The sequence below is a fragment of the Manacus candei genome, unplaced genomic scaffold (genome assembly GCF_025592945.1).
Source record: "Manacus candei isolate 608988 ecotype Guabito, Panama unplaced genomic scaffold, ASM2559294v1 h1tg000174l, whole genome shotgun sequence".
NCBI classification, from domain to species: domain Eukaryota; kingdom Metazoa; phylum Chordata; class Aves; order Passeriformes; family Pipridae; genus Manacus; species Manacus candei.
In genome coordinates this window covers 518,618-538,624 of record NW_026138222.1, presented here as the reverse complement: position 1 = coordinate 538,624, position 20,007 = coordinate 518,618, and the positions used below count along the sequence as shown (strand labels likewise).

The 20,007-nt window shown below is 58.7% G+C and overlaps 1 protein-coding gene across 2 annotated transcripts in view; it reads left to right on the top strand.

Moving 5' to 3' along the window:
* Positions 1–20,007, top strand: part of SHANK3 (SH3 and multiple ankyrin repeat domains 3) — a 265,082-nt gene that overhangs the window by 126,317 nt on the left and 118,758 nt on the right. For both annotated transcript variants that reach the window (XM_051773642.1, XM_051773643.1), the window contains exon 13: positions 12,965–13,152. In XM_051773642.1, the coding sequence (XP_051629602.1) occupies positions 12,965–13,152 (188 nt within the window). The remainder of the gene's footprint in view (positions 1–12,964; positions 13,153–20,007) is intronic.

Below are 20,007 nucleotides of genomic sequence, written 5' to 3'. Positions count from 1 at the left end.
TTTGCATCCCTTTGCCAGGAGCTGAACCTTCTCATCCCGAAAACACTTGGAGCCCTGGGCAAACACCGTGGCTGGGGCTGAAGGTGGGTCACCCCACTGCCACCAGGAGCCACCAGCCTGGTGCCACCACATCTGCAAGGGCTGTGTCACTGCCTGGATCCCTGGATCCTTCTGGGAGCAGGGATGACAGCGTGTCCCTGTGCCCGTCTGCCGGAGGCGTCACCACCAGCCCGGGCGTGTGACTCACACGTGCTCCCTTTTTTAAGGAGTACAGATGCGGAGTAAATGGGAATCAATTACACTTCCCACACAAAGAATCCCCTGATTTGGCATCTGACACAGACACATCCTTCCTTCCAAAGTGGAAAATTCATCTGAGTTCCAGGGAGGGTTCGGTTGGGAACGCTTTTCCTCCGCGGTGACTCGGCGTGTCCGTGTCGCACGTGAGTCCCTCCCTGCAGCACCAGCTCCCAAATTCTGCCCAGGGTCCCTTCCCAAGCAGAGCCCCCCAGACAACACTGGCACCGTTGGGCTGAGCTCGGGGATGGTCCCCAAGGATGGAGCTGCTGCTGCCACTTCCCCTTTCCCCTTTTGTCTCGGAATGAGCCGCTGAGCGGAGCAGCAGCCCCGGGAGCGCAGCTTCCCTTCCTCCAGGCTTGGACACACCAGTCCCAAATGTTATGGGCAAGAAGGCACCTGCCCTGGCATGTCTGGGGAGGAAGAAAACGTGTAGGTGTGGCACATGGGACATGGGTCAGTGGCAGCGCTGGGGGGAATGGTTGGACTCGATGACCTCAGGGGGCTTTCCCAACTGAGGGGTTCTCTGTGGCACTTGGGGATGTGGGTCAGTGGTGGCCTTGGCAGTGCTGGGGAAACAGCTGGATTTGAGGGCTCAGAGGGCTTTTCCAACCCCAATGATTCCATGATTCTCTAAGAAGGGCTGATTTAACTGCTGAGCACCCAGGACCCCCAGGGGTTGGAATGTCCACCTCAACCTTCGCCCTGTCCCTCTGTGCTCGGGCAGGGGCAGTGGCCAGGGGCAGGATGAGGAGTGACAGCTGCCTTTCCTTCCTCTGGAGACCTTCCCAGCTGCCTGTGGGCACGGGGGATGTGCTGCTGTGCAATCCCCTCTTCTTTGGCCTCATTTGGATCCTTTCACAGTTCCAGGCAGTTCCAGTAAGTTCTGGACTCACCCGTGGCTGCTTCCAGCCCCTGCCCCTGGGATCACGGAATTGTGTGGGCAGGATGAGTGAATATCATTTGGTCAAATTATTTAAATTCACCATCAAGAGCTGGAAGGTAATTTACAGCCACCATCAGAGACAGAAAATCACTGGTTGGAGCCTGTGGGACCTGGGAGGGAGGGATCCATGAGGAAACTCTGGATTTCCAACAGCAAGGACAAAGAGGGTCATGATCTGTGGGCGTTAGTCTCAGCCTTGGGGAGATCAGAACAGTGATGGACATGTTTGGGATTGAAACAGTGATGTCTCTGTGCTGGGTCTGGGAAAAAACCTCCAGGATTTGGGATATTAACCTTGGCAAAGGCTGTTCCAGGATGGTCTTTGCTGTTTCCCAGAGGTGTGGTGAGCTCTGTGTCTCTGCCTGAGGGGTGTCAAAGAACCTGGTAAATGCACAAAGGAGAACTTCAAAGAGGGTCAAGAGGGGTGAGTTGGCCAAGAGGTGCCATCGTTGTCCTGAGGGGATGAAATCCAGTGGGATTCGAGGAGTGAGCTGCAGGCTTCTGATTAATGCAGGAATAAAGAGGGTGAGGAGTAAAGTGAATAAAGAAGGTGAGGAGTAAAGCAAATAAAGGATCTGCAGAAGAGGTTCTCTGAGCTGTGAATCTGCACGTCCCTGCTGGTGTGTGCACACACTTCCCCTGGAGTCCTCCACATGCTTGAGAGGCACAGAAGGACTCAGCAACCAGAGTGTTAAAGGTCAGACTTTCTGGAACTGGAAGGTTCCTGGTGCCTAAAGCAGGGAGGGACTGATTGATCATGTCCTGTCACTCCTAGTGACACTGCCCAGGAGGTGCCCTGCAATAATAATTCTTTGGGAGTTATTTCATAGGGAAGAAATCTTGAATTGGCTTGTCTTGGCCAGCAGCAGCTTGGGAGGAGCCACCTGGACCTTTGCCTCCATCCTCCAGGCAGGTTTGGGCTCTGGGGATCCTCTTGGGGTCCCTTCAGTCACTCACCTTGAGCCCAGCTGGGATCCTCTCACCTTGTGAGGAGCATCTGCCAGCGAGTGAGGTGCCTGTTAATTCGGGGCAGTCGCTTATTCCTGCATTTTCTGGGCTTATCAGGCAGGTTGTCCAAATTCCCAAGGACTGTGATCTTGCAGGATAGGCAGGATTAGAGGCATAATTTCCAGAAATCCCGTTATCCTCCTTGTCAACTGCTAAAACTGTATTTTGTCTTTTCAGTAGGACTCTTGAGATCTGACGGAGCTTCCTGGTGATACAAACCCCTCTGAGCTGTCAGGGTGGAGAGGCACAGATCCAGCCACCAGAGGGGATGTTCCTCTGGCTGGGATGCACAGGGAGAGCTTTAAAGAGAGAATCGATATCTGTGATTATATAAAGGGAGACAAAACCTTTTAATTAATTGTCTCTCTCGGGTTTCCAGCTCTGCTCCATCCTCCCCAGGCGCGTGTGCGAGGCTGGAGCCGTGGCCTGGGGGAGCTGGTGGGACTTCAGGGAGGTGGTTCAACATCCAGACTAATCCCTGCAGGGAGCACAGGGAGCTCTGGATTTATCCCAGCTCTTGCCTTGGCTGGATGTTGTGTCTGTTACCGGTGTGTCCTTGGCCATGGGCTCTCACTCCAGCTTCCTGAAGCATCTCGGGATCACTGAGGTTGGAAAAGACCTCCGAGGTCATCAAGTCCAACCTGTGACTAATCCCCAGCAGAGCACTGAGTGCCACGTCCAGTCCTTCCTTGGACACCTCCGGGGGTGGGGACTCCACGTCTCGGTGGCGTCTTGCTCCTCTTCTGGGAATTCTCACATTGGGTCGCTGGCTGTGGGATGCTGTGGGATGCTGTGGGATGCTGTGGGATGTTGTGGGATGCTGTAGGATGCTGTGGGATGCTGTGGGATGCTGTAAGATGCTGTAGGATGCTGTGGGATGCTGTGAGATGCTGTGGGATGCTGTAGGATGCTGTGGGATGCTGTAGGATGCTGTAGAATCCTGTAGGATGCTGTGGGATTAAGTAGGATGCTGTAGGATTCTCTGGGATGCTGTATGATGCTGTGGAATGGTCTGGGATGCTGTAGAATGCTGTGGGATGCTGTGGGATGCTGTAGGATGCTGTGGGATGCTGTGGGATGCTGTGGGATGCTGTGGGATGCAGTAGGATGCTGTAGGATGCAGTAGGATGCTGTGGGATGCTGTGGGATGCTGTAGGATGCTGTGGGGTGCTGTGGGATGCTGTAGGATGCTGTGGGATGCTGTGGGATGCTGTAGGATGCTGTAGGATACTGTGGAATGGTCTGAGATGCTGTAGGATGCTGTGGGATGCTGTAGGATGCTATGGGATGCTGTAGGATGCTGTGGAATCCTGTAGGATGCTGTAGGATGCTGTAGAATGCTGTGGGATGCTGTGGGATGCCGTAGGATGCTGTGGGATGCAGTAGGATGCTGTAGGATGCTGTGGGATGCTGTGGGATGCAGTAGGATGCTGTAGGATGCTGTGGGATGCTGTGGGATGCTGTAGGATGCTGTGGGATGCTGTGGGATGCTGTAGGATGCTGTGGGATGCTGTGGGATACTGAGTTCCCCTGCTGTGCCTCCCAAGCTCCCTGTGGATGCCCCCACCCCTGATCTCCTGCTTTACATCCTCGCTCATCCTCGTGCCAATTAGCCAAGCGCTGGGCTGGGATCTGAGGAGGAGCAGGAAGGCCAGTGGCTCCCGTCCTCCTGTTGCCTTCCCGAGCAGTGGGAATCAGGCACTAATTGGCTCTCGTTAGCAGGTGACTGTGCTGTTCTCATTTTGCTGTGTGCAGATGATCTGAGACCAGAAGTTTCTCGGCTCGCCGAGCCGAGCTCTCGGAACAGAAAGGGATGAAATCCTTCTGTGCCAGAGCCCTGGCAGCCCAGAGCTGCCTCCTTACCCAGCCTGGGGACAGCAGGGGGACAGGGTGGGGGTCCTGCTCTGCCTGTGTGGCTGGAGGGATCCCCGGGGTGAGGCATCAACCCCCCCCTTGTCAGAAACTGCCTCCTGAATTTTGGACAGAACTCACCTCTCTGGGTCATTCCATCTGCCCCAGGTGATTCCCTGGGGCTCTCGGAAGGGCTCTCCCATTCCCGAATTCAAGACCTCTCCCAAAATAGTTGGCTGACAGTCAAGGGAGGTTCCTGTTGACCCCAAATGTGTGCTGTGGGCACCCAGCTGGAAAGCAGCTGTGCAGAGAAGGCCCTGGGGGTCCTGGTTGACACCAAGCTGAACAGGAGCCAGCAGCGTGTCCGTGCAGCAGAGAAGGTGCCCTGGGTTGTTCCAGGGGGAAAATCCTCCCCCTCCACTCAGCACTGGAGTGCTGGGACCAGTGCTGGGCTCCCTGGGACAAAAGAGACATGGAGCTCCTGCTGAGAGTCCAGTGAAGGACCATGGAGATGATGAAGGGACTGGAGCACCTCTTCTGTGAGGAAAGGCTGAGAGCTGGGAACTGTTCTTCCCGGAGAAGGGAAGGCTCTGGGGGATCTCATCCATCACAAACATCTCAGGGAGCGTGTGGTGACAGGACCAGAGGTCGTGGGCACGTTCTGGCACACAGGAGGTTCCTTCTGAACATCAGGAGACACTTTTCCACTGTGAGATTACCGGAGCACGAGCTCGGGCTGCCCGGAGAGCTGCGGAACCTCCATCCTTGGAGACAAGTCCAGGAGCCAACTGGACACGGCAGCTGGCCGTGGGTGTCCCAGCTGGAGCAGCTGAACGGGATGGCCTGTGGGGATCCCTGCCAGACTCAGCCCTTCTGTTTGGTTCTGTGAACCTGGGAAAGTTTTGGAGGCGACGGAGCTGCTTTTTTCCTGCCGGCGCTGGAAGCGTTGCCGTCAAACCCGGGCTATTTGTGGATCTGTCAGCCACGCTCGGAGTAACAACCTGAAACTCCGGAGCAGGGAAAGCATTTCTGCCACAGGACACGTAGTAAAGTGCCAGAACGGAGCTGCAGTTCTTGGTTGTCAGTCAAATTCCAACGGGACCGAGTCAGAAGGAACCGGTGGAGTTTAAACCCCTCGGGGGGTGACGGCAAAACCTCTCCTGCCCCAAGGCCAGGGTGGAGCTCACAGGGGGGATCGGGCCTTGTGTGCTTCTGCCCACCAAGCTTTGGGGACAGATGGCTCCAGGAAGGTTCCCCCAGAGAAATCCTCTCTGGGTGCTCCATGGATACAGAGCTGTATGTGGGAATTTAGGGGTTTTTCCCTAATATCCAACCTAAACCTCCTCTGGTGCAGCTCGAAGCCGTTTCCCCTTGGCCTGTCCCTTGTTCCCTGGGAGCAGAGCCCGACCCCCCCCCGGCTCCCCCCTCCTGGCAGGGACTTGCAGAGCCAGAAGGTCCCCCCTGAGCCTCCTTTGCTCCAGGATGAGCCCTCCCAGCTCCCTCAGCTGCTCCTGACAGGATTGTTTCTCCAGTCCCTTCCCCAGGGGAGGGTGGTTTAAACCTAAACCCAGAATCCTTCACCCAGAACTCACCCGACAAAAAGTGATTCTCTGCTGATCGGTCCTGTGAGAGCACATAAAAATTAAAGCAACTGTCCTGGGGATTTGGGGCCATTTGATGGGCTTGGAGTAATTGTGGGGACTATTATGGTCTGTTAATTCACTTGTGGTGATTTGAACCTGCCTGTGAAGGGAAGTCTGTGCTCCCACAGAAATGCCTGCGGGCTGTGGAGGGGTTTGTTCCAAGTGAGGTGTAGAAGGGTTTATTCCAAGTGGATTTGTGGAGGGGTTTATTCCAAGTGAGTTGTGGAGGGGTTTATTCCAAGTGTGTTGTGGAGGGGTTTATTCCAAGTGGATTTGTGGAGGGGTTTATTCCAAGTGGATTTGTGGAGGGGTTTATTCCAAGTGAGTTGTGGAGGGGTTTATTCCAAGTGAGTTGTGGAGGGGTTTATTCCAAATGGAAATTGTGGAGGGGTTTATTCCAAGTGAGTTGTAGAAGGGTTTATTCCAAGTGGATTTGTGGAGGGGTTTATTCCAAGTGAGTTGTGGAGGGGTTTATTCCAAGTGGATTTGTGGAGGAGTTTATTCCAAGTGAGTTGTGGAGGGGTTTATTCCAAATGGAAATTGTGGAGGGGTTTATTCCAAGTGGGTTGTGGAGGGGTTTATTCCAAATGGAAATTGTGGAGGGGTTTATTCCAAATGGAAATTGTGGAGGGGTTTATTCCAAGTGGGTTGTGGAGGGGTTTATTCCAAGTGGATTGAGGAGGCATTTATTCCAAGTGGATTTGTGGAGGGGTTTATTCCAAGTGGATTGAGGAGGGGTTTATTCCAAATGGAAATTGTGGAGGGGTTTATTCCAAGTGGGTTGTGGAGGGGTTTATTCCAAGTGAGTTGTGGAGGGGTTTATTCCAAGTGAGTTGTAGAAGGGTTTATTCCAAGTGGGTTGTGGAGGGGTTTATTCCAAGTGAGTTGTGGAGGGGTTTATTCCAAGTGTATTTGTGGAAGGGTTTATTCCAAGTGAGTTGTGGAGGGTTTTATTCCAAGTGAGTTGTGGAGGGGTTTATTCCAAGTGTATTTGTGGAAGGGTTTATTCCAAGTGAGTTGTGGAGGGTTTTATTCCAAGTGAGCTGTGGAGGGGTTTATTCCAAGTGGGTTGTGGAGGGGTTTATTCCAAATGGAAATTGTGGAGGGGTTTATTCCAAGTGAGTTGTAGAAGGGTTTATTCCAAGTGGATTTGTGGAGGGGTTTATTCCAAGTGAGTTGTGGAGGGGTTTATTCCAAGTGAGTTGTGGAGGGGTTTATTCCAAGTGGGTTGTGGAGGGGTTTATTCTAAGTATCCATTCTCATGAGGAAGCTCTTCCATACTGGGACCTGACGCTGTTCCCAATGGAAGCACCGTCAGGTGATCAGGTCCAGGCACTGTCAAGGCTGGGTGCTCCCAGGGGCTGGAATGCCTGAAGGAATATGGGATGTGGAGTCACACATCAACCCCATCTCAGGTAGTTTCAGCAGGCAGAGCAGGTGTGACACCTCAGAAATGTCCCCTGAGGGACACCTCGTGCTGCTGCTCCGGCTCCTCCCGGCTCCAGGTGAAGCCTCCAGAGAAACCCAGTTTTGGCTCACCAGCTTCTAGAGCAGGGTGCTGGAAGCAGAGGCAGCAGGTGGGGTGGGGAGAGTCCTCTGTCTGCCCCAGAGACTCCCCCAAAGCAGACATGAAGCTGAACTGGACCTACTGGACCCCACATTGTTGGTGGAAGCGGCTGTGGGATGGATGAATTCCAGGTGAGCGGCTTCCACGAGGAGGAGAGCCCTGTGCTCACCTGGGCACAGAAAGGGCTGCTGCTCTTTCACACCAAGGACCTTTCCTCGGAGCTGCTCCCGCTCAGCATTCCCGTGGGACGCCCGCCCGTGTGCCTGGGAGAGGAGGAGCCGCAGGATGTGGGCACCGAGCGTAGAGAAATCACGACGATCCACTGGGGACGTTCGGAAGCTCCAGAGCTGCTTAATCAACACTGCCACGGCACTGTTTGTTTTATTCATAATCCACTCTGGCTGCTGCTCAGGAATCAGGCCTGGATCCGGCGGGGATGGGCTGCGGCTCCTCCGGATGCAGGGGCTGGAGGCCTCAAGGTGCCTCCTGGCGCGGGGCGATAAACCGGGCGAGGAAGCACGTTGTCATTCCAGGTGGAAACACGCCAAGGGATGCTCCGCTCCTGCCCGGTGGAAAACATCCAGCCCGTTCCAGGCAGCTTTTCTCATGGCTCTTTTCCTCCGTGGATGATTTTTTTGCTTCGTGGAAAGGGTTGTCAAGCACTGGAAGGGGCTGCCCGGGGAGGTGGCGAGTCCCCGTCCCTGGGGGTGTCCAAGGAGTGGCTGGACGTGGCACTCGGGGCTCTGGTGGTGGTCGGCCACAGGTTGGACTCCGTGACCTTGGAGGTCTTTTCCAGCCTCAGTGATTTGGGGATTCTGTTTTCCAGTTGTTCCCAGAGCAGAGCCCGAACCCGGAGCAGCTGCAGGGCTGACACAGGTCTCTATCAAACGGGCATTAACATGAAATATGACGAAAGTAATTAACATCCTTTAATTGAAATTGAGCCTGCCAAAGGAGCCCAAACAAAAATGGTGGCATCCTTTGCAATTATTGGAAAACTCGTTATAAATACCCCTCGGATAGATGTCGGCTCCGGAGATATCTGGAATTAATGACTCCTTAATGATCCCAAACTGACTGTGCTGCAGGATCAATGTGGCAGACGGGACCTGGACTGGGAGGGTGTGATTGATGTTTCCCCAGTGCCACTCCAGAGAGGAGCTGTGGGAACCTGGGGCTGCTCCTTGGATCTTTGGGTCACCTGTGCAAGGACCAGCTGTTGGTCCAGCAGCAGCAGCATTTCCCAAACTCACGTGGAACGTGATGCTGAGAAGTGCCCCAATCCTGCCGGGGGGTGCCAAGGGGCAGGACCAGCTGGAGAGCTCCTGGTTCCTCCAGTGGTTTGGGAACAGCATCAGTGCCACAGTGAGGGCAGGGCAGATGTGGAGACAGGAGCTTGGAGAAGGGGAATGGCTGGAGAGGGATCCTGCCCGCTGACACAGGGGTCTGTGAGGGCTCTCACAGCTCTGAGCGGCGCTGGAGGGGCTCAGGGCCTGGCACCGTGGTGATCCCACCCTGTGCCCGCTGCCCACGTGTGGATCCCTACCTGGAGTGTGAGTGCCAGGCCCTGGCTGAGTGAGCCCTGGCAGATGGGAGCAGAAGGGTTCACATGCCCTGGGGGGGCAAAGCTGGTGTGAGCAGCAGCAGGGTGAGGTGTGGGGGGGTGTGAGTGGCAGTGGGGCACAGGGTCAGTGTGAGTGGCAGTGGGGCACTGGGTCGGTGTGAGTGGCAGTGGGGCACTGGGTTGGTGTGAGTGGCAGTGGGGCAGGTGGTAGCAGTGGGGCACTGGGTTGGTGTGAGTGGCAGTGGGGCAGGTGGTGGCAGTGGGGCACTGGGTTGGTGTGAGTGGCAGCAGGGCCCAGGGCTTGGTTTGGGCCCTGGGCCCTGTGACAGAGGGGCACAGGGTTGGCATGAGCAGCCGTAGAGGACGGGATGTAGGTTGGTGTGAGCTGCAGTGGGACACTGGGTTGGTGTGAGTGGCAGTGGGGCAGGTGGTGACAGTGGGGCACTGGGTCTGTGTGAGTGGCAGCAGAGCCCAGGGCTCAGTTTGGTGTGACAGAGGAGCAGAGGGTTGGCATGAGCAGCCGTGGGTGTAGGTTGGTGTGAGCTGCAGTGGGGCACTGGGTCGGTGTGAGTGGCAACAGAGCCCAGGGCTCGGTTTGGTGTGACAGAGGGGTGTAGGGTTGGCATGAGCAGCCATGGAGGACAGGGTGTAGGTTGGTGTGAGTGGCAGTGGGGCACTGGGTCGGTGTGAGTGGCATCGAGGTGCTGGGTGCAGCTTGGCAGGAGCAACAACAGGGAGCAGGGTTGGCATGAAAGGCAGCGGGGCACAGAGTGGGGAACAGCGCGGGGCGGTGTGAGCAGCAGTGGGGTGCAGGGTTGCTGTGGGTGGCAGTGGGGCACAAGGTTGGCACGAGCAGCCGTGGGGTGAGAGTGCAGGTCAGAGTGGAAGCAGAGGGTGCAGGTTGGCACGAGCAGCAGGGGGGCACAGGGTGCACGTTGGTGTGAGAGGCCGTGGGGCACAGGGGCGGTGTGAGTGGCAGTGGGGTGCAGGGTGTGGGGCACCGTGAGTGGCAGAGGGGTACAGGGTTGGCACGAGCCATCAGTGGGGCGCAGAGTGCAGGGTGGCATGAGTGGCAGTGGGGCACAGAGTGCAGGGTGGCATGAGTGGGCAGCAGGGTGCTGAGTGTGGGTCGGTGTGAGTGACAGCGGGGCACGGGGTCGGTGTGAGTGGCACCGGGTGCAGGGCAGCAGGGGGGCACTGGGCACGGGTAGGTGTGAGCAGCAGTGGGGTGCAGGGTTGGTGTGAGCAGCAGTGGGGTGCAGGGTTGGCGTGAGTGGCAGTGGGAGGCAGGGTTGGTGTGAGCAGCAGTGGGGTGCAGGGTTGGTGTGAGCAGCAGTGGGGTGCAGGGTTGGTGTGAGTGGCAGTGGGAGGCAGGGTTGGTGTGAGTGGCAGTGGGAGGCAGGGTGGGTGTGAGTGGCAGTGGGGTGCAGGGTTGGTGTGAGTGGCAGTGGGAGGCAGGGTTGGTGTGAGCGGCAGTGGGGTGCAGGGTTGGTGTGAGCAGCAGTGGGGTGCAGGGTGGGTGTGAGTGGCAGTGGGGTGCAGGGTTGGTGTGAGTGGCAGTGGGGTGCAGGGTTGGTGTGAGTGGCAGTGGGAGGCAGGGTTGGTGTGAGTGGCAGTGGGAGGCAGGGTGGGTGTGAGTGGCAGTGGGGTGCAGGGTTGGTGTGAGTGGCAGTGGGAGGCAGGGTTGGTGTGAGCGGCAGTGGGGTGCAGGGTTGGTGTGAGCAGCAGTGGGGTGCAGGGTGGGTGTGAGTGGCAGTGGGGTGCAGGGTTGGTGTGAGTGGCAGTGGGGTGCAGGGTTGGTGTGAGTGGCAGTGGGAGGCAGGGTTGGTGTGAGTGGCAGTGGGGTGCAGGGTTGGTGTGAGTGGCAGTGGGAGGCAGGGTTGGCGTGAGTGGCAGTGGGGCACAGAGCGGGGTGAGGGTGCGGGTTGGTGAGCGGGAGCAGGGCGCTGGGTGGGTGTGAGCGGCCGTGGGGCACAGGGCAGCACTGGGGTGCTGGGTGCAGGCTGGCACGAGGGGCAGCGGGCACAGGGCCGGTGTGAGCGGCAGCGGGACGGGGATCTCGGCGGTGCTGCACATTCCCGGGAGCCGCCCGCGATTCCTCCGGTTCCGCGCGCTGCTCGTGACTGTTGCTAAAAACATAAAGGGGCCTTTTGGAGAGCTGAGCTGGGCTTTCATATCTCTGCATTGACTCAAAATGCTGCCGGAGTGACATTTAGAAGCATTGTAAGCAAAGGGGAGCTATTTATTCGTGATTAAGTGGTTTTTCCCTCGAGGACAGGAGTGCCGCGCCGAGGCTGAGGCGGGCGGGGGACCCGCGGTGACGGTCCCGGTGACAGTCCCGGTGACAGTCCCGCCAGCTGAGGTTGTGCCGGGGGATGGGAAGTTTGAGGAGAGGGTTTGGGGTGCCAGGAGGGGAAGTCGTGCCGCTCCTGTTGGATTTTGGCGTTGGGTCGCCCTTCCCGGCTCTCTGATGGTCTCCATGTGGTGGTGGGGGGGTCCGCTGGCAGCGCGTGCTCCCGGGGGAAGCTCAGTCCCATTCCGAGGGACGCCGTCCCCTCTCCCACTCCCTCCTCCCATCTCGCTCGCAAGGAGCCTGTACCCCTTGGCGTGTTGGTCATTTTAGGGGCGGAACATAGGGGACAGCTCCTTCAGCCGGCACCGTGCGGGGTCTGCGGGGTCCCACCCCACTGCACCCTCGGGGGGCAGCGCGATGGGGGCCCCACCAGAGCGACAACGGGGGGGCTGCGGGGCGACGATGTGCGAGCCCAACCGGGGTGGGAGTGCAGACTGGGGGGCTTGGGCGGTGCAGACATGGAGCTGGGGTTGCAAACGTGGAGCTGGGGTTGCAAACGTGGAGCTGGGGTTGCAAACGTGGAGCTGGGGGGGAAACAGCGGCTGCAGAGGCAGGACTAGGGAGGGAGGGACCAGGAGGCTGCAGCCGGTGCCGAGCCCCCCGAGTGCGGGGGCTGCGAGCGGCGGGGCTGCGGCGGCGGCGCTGGCAGCTGCGGGGGGCTGCGGGGACCCCCCGCCCCGGGCACTGCCGCTGTGCAGAGCGCACCGCGGGCACCTCGAGCCCCGGGAGCGGGAGCCGGGCAACCCCCGCCCGCGAATCTCTGCAAGCCCGGCACCGCCCCCCGCACACTGCCGGGGGCCGGGCATCGCCCCCCTAAAACTGCCCCTCCCGCCCACTGCCTGACCGGGCTACCCCCTCAAAACTGCCCCTCCCGCCCACTGCCTGACCGGGCTACCCCCTCAAAACTGCCCCTCCCGCCCACTGCCTGACCGGGCTATCCCCCCAGAAGTGCCCCCCTGCACATTGCCTGGATGGGCATCGCCCCCCCAGACTGCCCCCCGCACACCCCACCGCTGACCTGTCCCCTCCGCAGTTGCCTGGCCGGGCTGCGCCCCCCAAACACACCGACCCTCCCGAAACTGCCTCCCCGCACACTGCCCGCGCTGACTCGCCCCTCCAAACTGCCCCCCGCGCATCGCCTGGCCGGGCTGCCCCCTCCGCCAGAACCGTCCCCCCGCACACTGCCTAGACGGGCATCTCCCCCCAAACCGTCCCCCCGGGACCTTCTCCCCCCTCCCGGGCCGCTCCCGTCCCGTGCCCCCGTGTCCCGCCCGCCGGGGTAGGGCCGGTGGGTGCCCGCAGGGGGAGCCGTGCGGGTCGCGGCGGGGGCGGCGGCGGCGGCGCTGGCGGGGGCGGGGGGCGCTGGCGGGGGCGGCCGGTCCGGCGCCGTCCCCGCCCGCCGGGGGAGGAGCCGCGGGCGCCGGCACCACCTGCCCCGGGCCATGGTGCGCCGGAGGGAGCGGAGCGCGGCGCGGGGCGGGCGGCGCCGCGCCATGGAGCGGGCGGCGGGCGGCGGCCGCCCCGCAGCCGGTGCCCGTCCAGCCGCAGCCGCAGCCGGTGCCCGCGCCCGGGCGGTGCCGCCGCCGCCGCCGCCTCCGCCGCGCCGGCCGGGGCTGCGCTGAGCCCCCCGCGACCCCGCGCCGGGCCCCCCCGCCATGGCGCAGCCCGCGGGCCGCGGCGGGACGAGCCGCGAGCTGCCGGGCATCAGCACCGTAACCTACGTGTTCGTTTACAGCCCCGGCGGCCCGGCCGGGCCCCCCGGCCCCGGAGCCGAGCCCGCGCCGCACGCCGCGCCCGCCCCGCTGCGCGGGCCCAAGCGGAAGCTGTACAGCGCCGTGCCCGGCCGCAAGTTCATCGTGGTGAAGAGCTACGCGCCGCAGGGCGAGGGCGAGATCCAGCTCAACCGCGGAGAAGCCGTCAAGGGTGAGCGAGGGAGGGAGGGAGGGAGGGAGGGAGAGCGGGCGGGGCGCGGGGCGGGCGGCGGGGCGGCACCGCCACCGGGCGGGGGTCCCGCGCTGCTCCGGGGGTCCCGCGCCGCTGCGGCACGGGGGGCGCGGGACGCGGCCAGGGGGGGCCCCAGCCCGGCTAGTGAGTCCCCAGCCCGGGGTCCCGCGGCACCGGGTGCGGGCTCTGGCAGGGGGTCCTGCACTGGCTGTGCTGGCAGTGGTTAGGGGGGTCCCCAGCCCGGCTGGGGGGATGGAGGGCCTTGGGGTCCCCAGCCCGGCTGGAGGGTCCCCAGCCCAGGGTCCCACGGCACCGACTGCAGGCTCTGGGCAGGGGGCTCACGCTGGCTGCAGCACTGGCTGCGCTGGCCGTGGTGCTGCAGGGCTGTGGGGTCCCCAGTCTGGTTGTGGGGGCTGCAGAGCCTTGAGATCCCCAGTCTGGTTGTGGGGGCTGCAGGGCCATGGGGTCCCCAGTCATCTCCAGCCCAGGGTCCTGCTCAGCCCACGGGTTGGGGGTCAGCAGCAATGGCTTCTCTGGCTGTGTGATCCCCAGCACGGCTGTGGGGCTGCAGCTTTGTGGGGCTCCCAGCCTGGCTGTGGGGCTGCAGGGCCATGGGATCCCCAGCCTGGTTGTGGGGCTGCAGGGCCATGGGATCCCCAGCCTGGTTGTGGGGCTGCAGGGCCATGAGATCTCCAGCCTGGCTGTGGGGCTGCAGCTTTGTGGGGCTCCCAGCCCGGTTGTGAGGCTGCAGGGCCATGGGATCCCCAGCCTGGCTGTGGGGCTGCAGGTTCCCTGGTCAGCTCCAGCCCTGGGGTGCCCTGTCCATCCCCGGGTGTGTCCGTGGCTCTCTGCTGTGGCTGTGGGTGGTTGGTCTCACCTGTGACACAGGTGCCTGGCTCTCCTGGGAGCCCCGGAGGTGCCGGTGCCTCTCTGACCCCTCTCCCCCCATCCCGGGGCTGGCAGTGCCCGGTGTCCTGCCCTGGGCCACTGCAGGGCCCCCCGGTGCCAGCCCACCTCGTGCTGGGGGTGGTGGGCACGGGAGCTCTTCCCAACAGAGCTTCCAGCCCCAGCTCCCAGCGCCGGGAGCCGGGAGGCTTAGAGGGATAACAGCAGTGCCTGTTGTGTTGGACAGACTCCTGAGAGCCATGTAAAGCCTGTGCTGGGTCGTAAGTCAGCTTCCAGCAGGCAGGGATAACAAAAGGCTCCCTCTGCAAGCCTCTTAATTCCATAGTTTTTTCACAGAAAGTTTAAGGATCCTCTTTTCATCTCCCTGCCTCCACTTTTTCCGTGGATTCCTCTTGCACTGCGGGCTGGAGCAGCCGCTGAGCTGAGCTGCGTTGGCTGTAACATGGATCTGAGCTGGGGAGAGGGAGACAGGGCTTGCTCTTCCCTGCTTGGAATTGCTGCTTCAGAGCCCTGTGAGCCCCGTGCTGAGGGAGCTGACAGCTCCCCCTCGGAGGTGGCAGTCCAGGCAGTCCCGCTGATGTCCCCACGGATGTGTTTTTCCCCCCGAGAGGAGGATGTGGATGAGAAGGGCCTGTGGCTGGGGCGGATTTCTGCAGTGGTGGTTGGAGTTAAGGAGTGTTTGATGTGCTGGAGCTGCGATTCGTGCAGGTGTCTGATTCCAGGAGGCTGGAAGGAATCCATGGATGGACTCTTGCATCAGAAGTGCTTTTCCCAGTGCGTTTTCCCACTGTTCCCTGTCGCATCCTCCTGTATCTCCTCATGTGTTTACATCGAGTAGGTGGTCCTGGAGTAACTGCCACAGAATCCTGAATTCACTTATTCATCCCGAATTGTTTGCGTGTGTTCATGTGATCTCCAGAGAGAAAGCAAGTTGTGGGAGGCACTGTGGGGAGGAACAGTGGATAGGTCGGGCAGTGGCCCCTCAGGGCTGGAATCTCTTCCCACTGGCTCCTTACCCTGTGGCCGAGGAGGCTGAGTGAGAGTTAAAGAGAATCCCTTCAGTGCCTCGCTCATGGAAACTCTCCAGGTTATTTGCTGCGTTGGAGATGTTGATGAATGTTTTTGGGGCCAGGAATGTTGTCAGCCCCTGGCCAGGGTTCCCTGGGAGTCGCAGGCAGGTCGAGGGCTGGGCTGAGCAGAGCCCGGCAGTCTGAGCAGAGCTGCCACTGCCGGTGCTTTGTCATGTTCAGGGCACCCGTGATGCCTTTGGGAGCGGGGGGAGCTGGGAGAGCTTCTCCCACCCGGGAAACACGAGCTGGTGTGAGCGAAGATCCCGGACTGAGCTGGTGCTGGACTTGTGCTCTGAGCTAAGGGGGTGCCGGGGTGTCCACAGTGGGAGAGGCTGGTTGGAGAGGAGTCCCGGCCAGGGGTGTGATTTGCCAGCCTGGGGGGCTTCAGGGTCCTGGAGGGATGGGGGGGGTGACTGACCTGCCCAGGAATGGAAGTGTTGGGGTGTTGGGGGTGGAGGGTCCTGGAGGGAGAAGGTGGCAGCTGGAGTGTGGTGGGTGCAGGCAGTCTGGGGAAGGGTGGGAGAGGGTTTGGGAGGTGCTGTCAGAGAAGTGCTGGATGGAATGAGCTGTGCCTGGGATGGTCCAGGGTGAGAGCCCTGCGTGGAGGCAGCTCTGCGAGGGTGCGATGCCGAGGGAGGAACCTGTCCAGAGGTGTGAGTCTGGGTGAGGAGCTGTGGGAAGGGACCACCCCAGGGAGGAGCAGGGGACAGGAGATGGTTGGAATGGAGGCTGGGGTAGGGCTGGTGTCTCGTTCTGAGACGTGCTGGCGAGCTGACTTGACAGCCACCCCTTTGGTGCAGCAGACTCGGTGATTTTGGGGGGCTGGGGCTGCAAACAGGCACTGTCAGGGAGGGGAATGGCAGAACTTCTGGCAGTTTTCATCTTGGGAATTGCAGAGATGCTGGAGAAGAGTTGGAGGTGGAGCAGCACGAGCCCCTCTGGGTGTGTGTCTGTGCCTGGCCCCGTTTGCAGCTGCGGAGCAAACGCTGCCGGGTGGTGGGAGCTGAGGGTCCCTGAGTGTTCACTGCAGGTCCCATGTGGAGCTGCTCTTCCTTCTTGGAAGCACATGGACTCCTGTGAAGGTCCTCCTGAGCACTGGTGTTAAACAGGGGGCTTTGGTACTGGATTTGGAGGAGCAGGAGATGCTCTGTGATGGGTTTCCTTGGGGCTTTTCAGGAGCATTTCATGCAGGTGTTTTCGGGAGCTTTTCCTGCAGCCCTGGGTCCCATGAGGAGCTGCTGTTCCTTGTTGGAAGCAAACAGGCTCCTGCAAAGGTTCTCCTGAGCACTACTGTTAAACAGGGGTCCAGGTATTGGATTTGTAGGAGCAGGAGATACTCTGTGATGGGTTTTCTCGGGCTTTTCAGGAGCTTTTCATGCAGGAGCATTTCATGCATCCCTGGGTCCCATGTGGAGCTGCTGTTCCTGTTTGGAAGCAGATGGACTCCTGTGAAGGTTCTCCTGGATGCTGGTGTTAAACAGGGATCTTGGCAGTGGATTTAGAGGAGCAGGAGATGCTCTTTGATGGCTTTCCTCGGGGCTCTTCAGAGCAGCTGCTTTCAAGCTGGTTCCAAGCTCTTCAAGAGCACGTGCAAGTGAAGGGTGTCTGTGTTGTCTGTGACTGTCCTGCAGCTGCTGGATGACAAAGGCAATAATCAATGGAGTTATTTCGTTTGTAAGACAGAGAAAGAATCCCGGCAGAGGAGAGCCTGTCCTTGATCTGGTTGTGCCTGATAATGAGAAACGAAATGAGATGTGAGCGCCCCAAGCAAAGGGAGAACCAATAGTCGCCGGCTCTGAAATCACAAGGTCACGGGGAGAAGTGGTTCAGAGGCACAGCAAGGGCTGAATCTCCAGCCTGGAAAGCAGGGGGGGATTGGGAACACCCGGAGTCTGGTTCCTTTGCACTTGGCAATTCGGAGGAGTTACTCTGGAGCAACTGTTACCTCGTGCATCCCACAGGGCTTCCTCGCTCTGGTGACATCCCCACTGCAGCATCTGAGCTGGAATAAATGGTAAATTGGATTTCTGTTGGCCGGGGCTGTGGCTTTGTTGAGTTATTGCCGTGGCCGCGCTCGGCTGTGCTGGGGGTTGTTTCCATAGGAGGATTATTTTCCCGGTGAATGAAGTTCTCGCAGCGAGGATGTAGCTTTTTGTTGGGGAAGGCTTTGCAGCTCCTGTTTGATGAGCAGCCAGCTGGTTTCCTCTGGAATTTCTTTATCTAAGCCAAAAGCACTGAGGAGCGGGGCTGGAGGATCAGGATCCCTGCGGGAAGGTTGGGAAGCCATTCACAACTTGGAAGATTGAGCCAAAGCTTTAAACTTAATTTAACTCCCGGTGCCCGTGGTGATCTGGAGCAGCTGCCTCCTCCCCAGGCTGCTCTTCCAGCAGCATTCCCATTCCCAGTGTTGGAAAAGCAGTGGGACAGGGAGTCTGGTCAGTGAGTTGAGTCCTTGACCCCGCACAGCTTCACAACCCCCACAAACTGCTCACCCTCCACCTTTAAACCCACTGATACTTTTCCTCCTGCTATTCCAGTGGGAAGGCTGTTCTGGAACCTTCCAGACTTCTGGAAGTAAAAAGTATACATATAAGTAGATATAAATATGTATAAAATATGTAGATGTATAATAAATAGAATATAAACACAATAAATATAATGATAAATAAGAAATAGAATAATAAATAGATGTAATAATAAATGTAATAATACATTTAATAAATATAGATGTAACATTTTCACTCGTGTGAATTTGTATGTGCACTCTCAAAATAGACACCTATAAATATATCAAATGCATAATCAGTAGTTTATTCAGTAGTTAATACAGGAGAACTCTCTAACTCAAGTGTATTTTCTAATAGTTCCAAGGTATCATTAGTTACAGTCTCAGGTTGTAATAAGAACATTCATCAGCCTTCCTGGGCTGATCTAGAACAAGAGGAAAACCAAACAAACCAGAACAAGCTTCAGTAAATATATTTATTATGTATACGGGTGTCATTGCTTTGTTTCAAATACCATAAATAGTTACCTTTGCTTACTTCATATTTCCAAGTTTGCCAAAGTTAAAAACCAGTTTTTACTGGAAACCACTGACCGGGGTGGTTGAATGGCTCACACTTGAAAACAGGCTTGTCTAAAATACACAGGTTTCTCTGGCGAGGAATTCAAAGAAATATGCAGCAACTACTTTTAAATCCCGAGTTTTTCATCTCTCCCGACTCCAGAAACGAGCGTTGGTGGCTGGTTTAATAATTCCTGGTGTTCCTTCAGACACAACAGCCTGCTGGGAGACATCAAAGGCACCCTGACCAGGTCCTGGGTGGGGAGAAAGGAGGTTTCTTGTCCCCTTTTCCTGGCAAATGGCACAGCTTGGTCACCAGTTCTGCCTGCCAGGTTGAGGTTGGTGATGTGCCCGTCGGGGATCCAGGGGGATCTGGGGAGGGCTGGGCGTGGGAGCAGCATCCCATGGGATCATCTCCTGGTGCTCAGTGCCTCCAGGGTGTCTCCAGCTCCAACTGCCTTGTCCTGACTCCTTGTGTTCTCCACAGCACTGGACAGAGCTGGGAGCCACCAGGAGCCTTTGCCCTGGAGCTTTTGTGGTTCTTGGGTCCCTCAGGTCTCCTGCAGCCCTTGGGCACTGACTGCTGTTGTTTCCTGAGGAGCAGTTGAACTCCCCTGGGGCTGAAATGGGTTAAAAACCGGCAGAGATCCCCAACATCAGGAGTTTGCTGAGAGTTTTGTATCAAAACTCGTGTGGGCACAGGCCCAGGGCAGGGATTGTCCCTGTGCTGGGAACTGGGGAGGCCCCCCTGGAATCCCGGGGGCAGTTCTGGGCCCTCAGCCAGGAGAGACCTGGAGGGGCTGGAGCGTGTGCAGGGAAGGGAAGGGAGCTGGGAAGGGTCTGGAGCAGCAGGAGGGGCTGAGGGAGCTGGGGGGGCTCATCCTGGAGCAAAGGAGGCTCAGGGGGGACCTTCTGGCTCTGCAAGTCCCTGCCAGGAGGGGGGGAGCCGGGGGGGGTCGGGCTCTGCTGCCAGGGAACAAGGGCCAGGCCAAGGGGAAACGGCCTCAGGCTGGGCCAGGGGAGGGTCAGGTTGGGGCTGAGGAGGAATTTGTTGCTGGAAAGGGTGGGGAGGCCTTGGCAGGGGCTGCCCAGGGAGGTTTGGAGTGCCCATCCCTGGAGGTGTCCCAGGAAGGCCTGGCCGTGGCACTCAGTGCTCTGGGCTGGGGGACAAGGTGGGGATGGGGCCCAGGGGGGATCCATGGGCTGGGAGGGCTTTTCCAGCCTCAGTGATTCCAGGATTCTGTGACTGGATGAATGCTTTCCAGTTCTCTGCAGCCCCAAGCTCCTTGGAGGTGATTAGGCAGGAGTGTGGATCCTTCCCGGCCTTTGGAGAACAGGAGTTGTGATCCCTGATCCATGTGCTGGAGGGAAGGGCTGGCAGGTTCCTGTCCCCATCCAGGAGATACATTCCTGTGCATCTCCTGTGGTGCTTTCCCTTCCCAGAGCTGCTCTGCAAGGAGCATCAAAGTCTTGGAGACATTCCTGGAGTCACTTTACTGATCCCTCGTTTGGGATCCAAGCTCCAGGTGTCCTCATGGGTGTCCAATGTGGGTGGGGGCTGTGAGAACCCAGGGGCTTTGCTTCCCAGCTGCTTGTCTGGTGGTCACTGTTTGGGAGTTAAAAGGATTTTTCGGGAATAATGAGAGCTCCTTCAGACGTGGATAAATTATTTCCTCTTCTTGTTGTTGTTGCAAACTTTGAAAAATGAGTCATGGAGGAGGAAAAAGAGACAAATTGCTCATGGAAGACAAAAGAGAATCAACTGAATAAAACTAAAATATCTCAGGGACG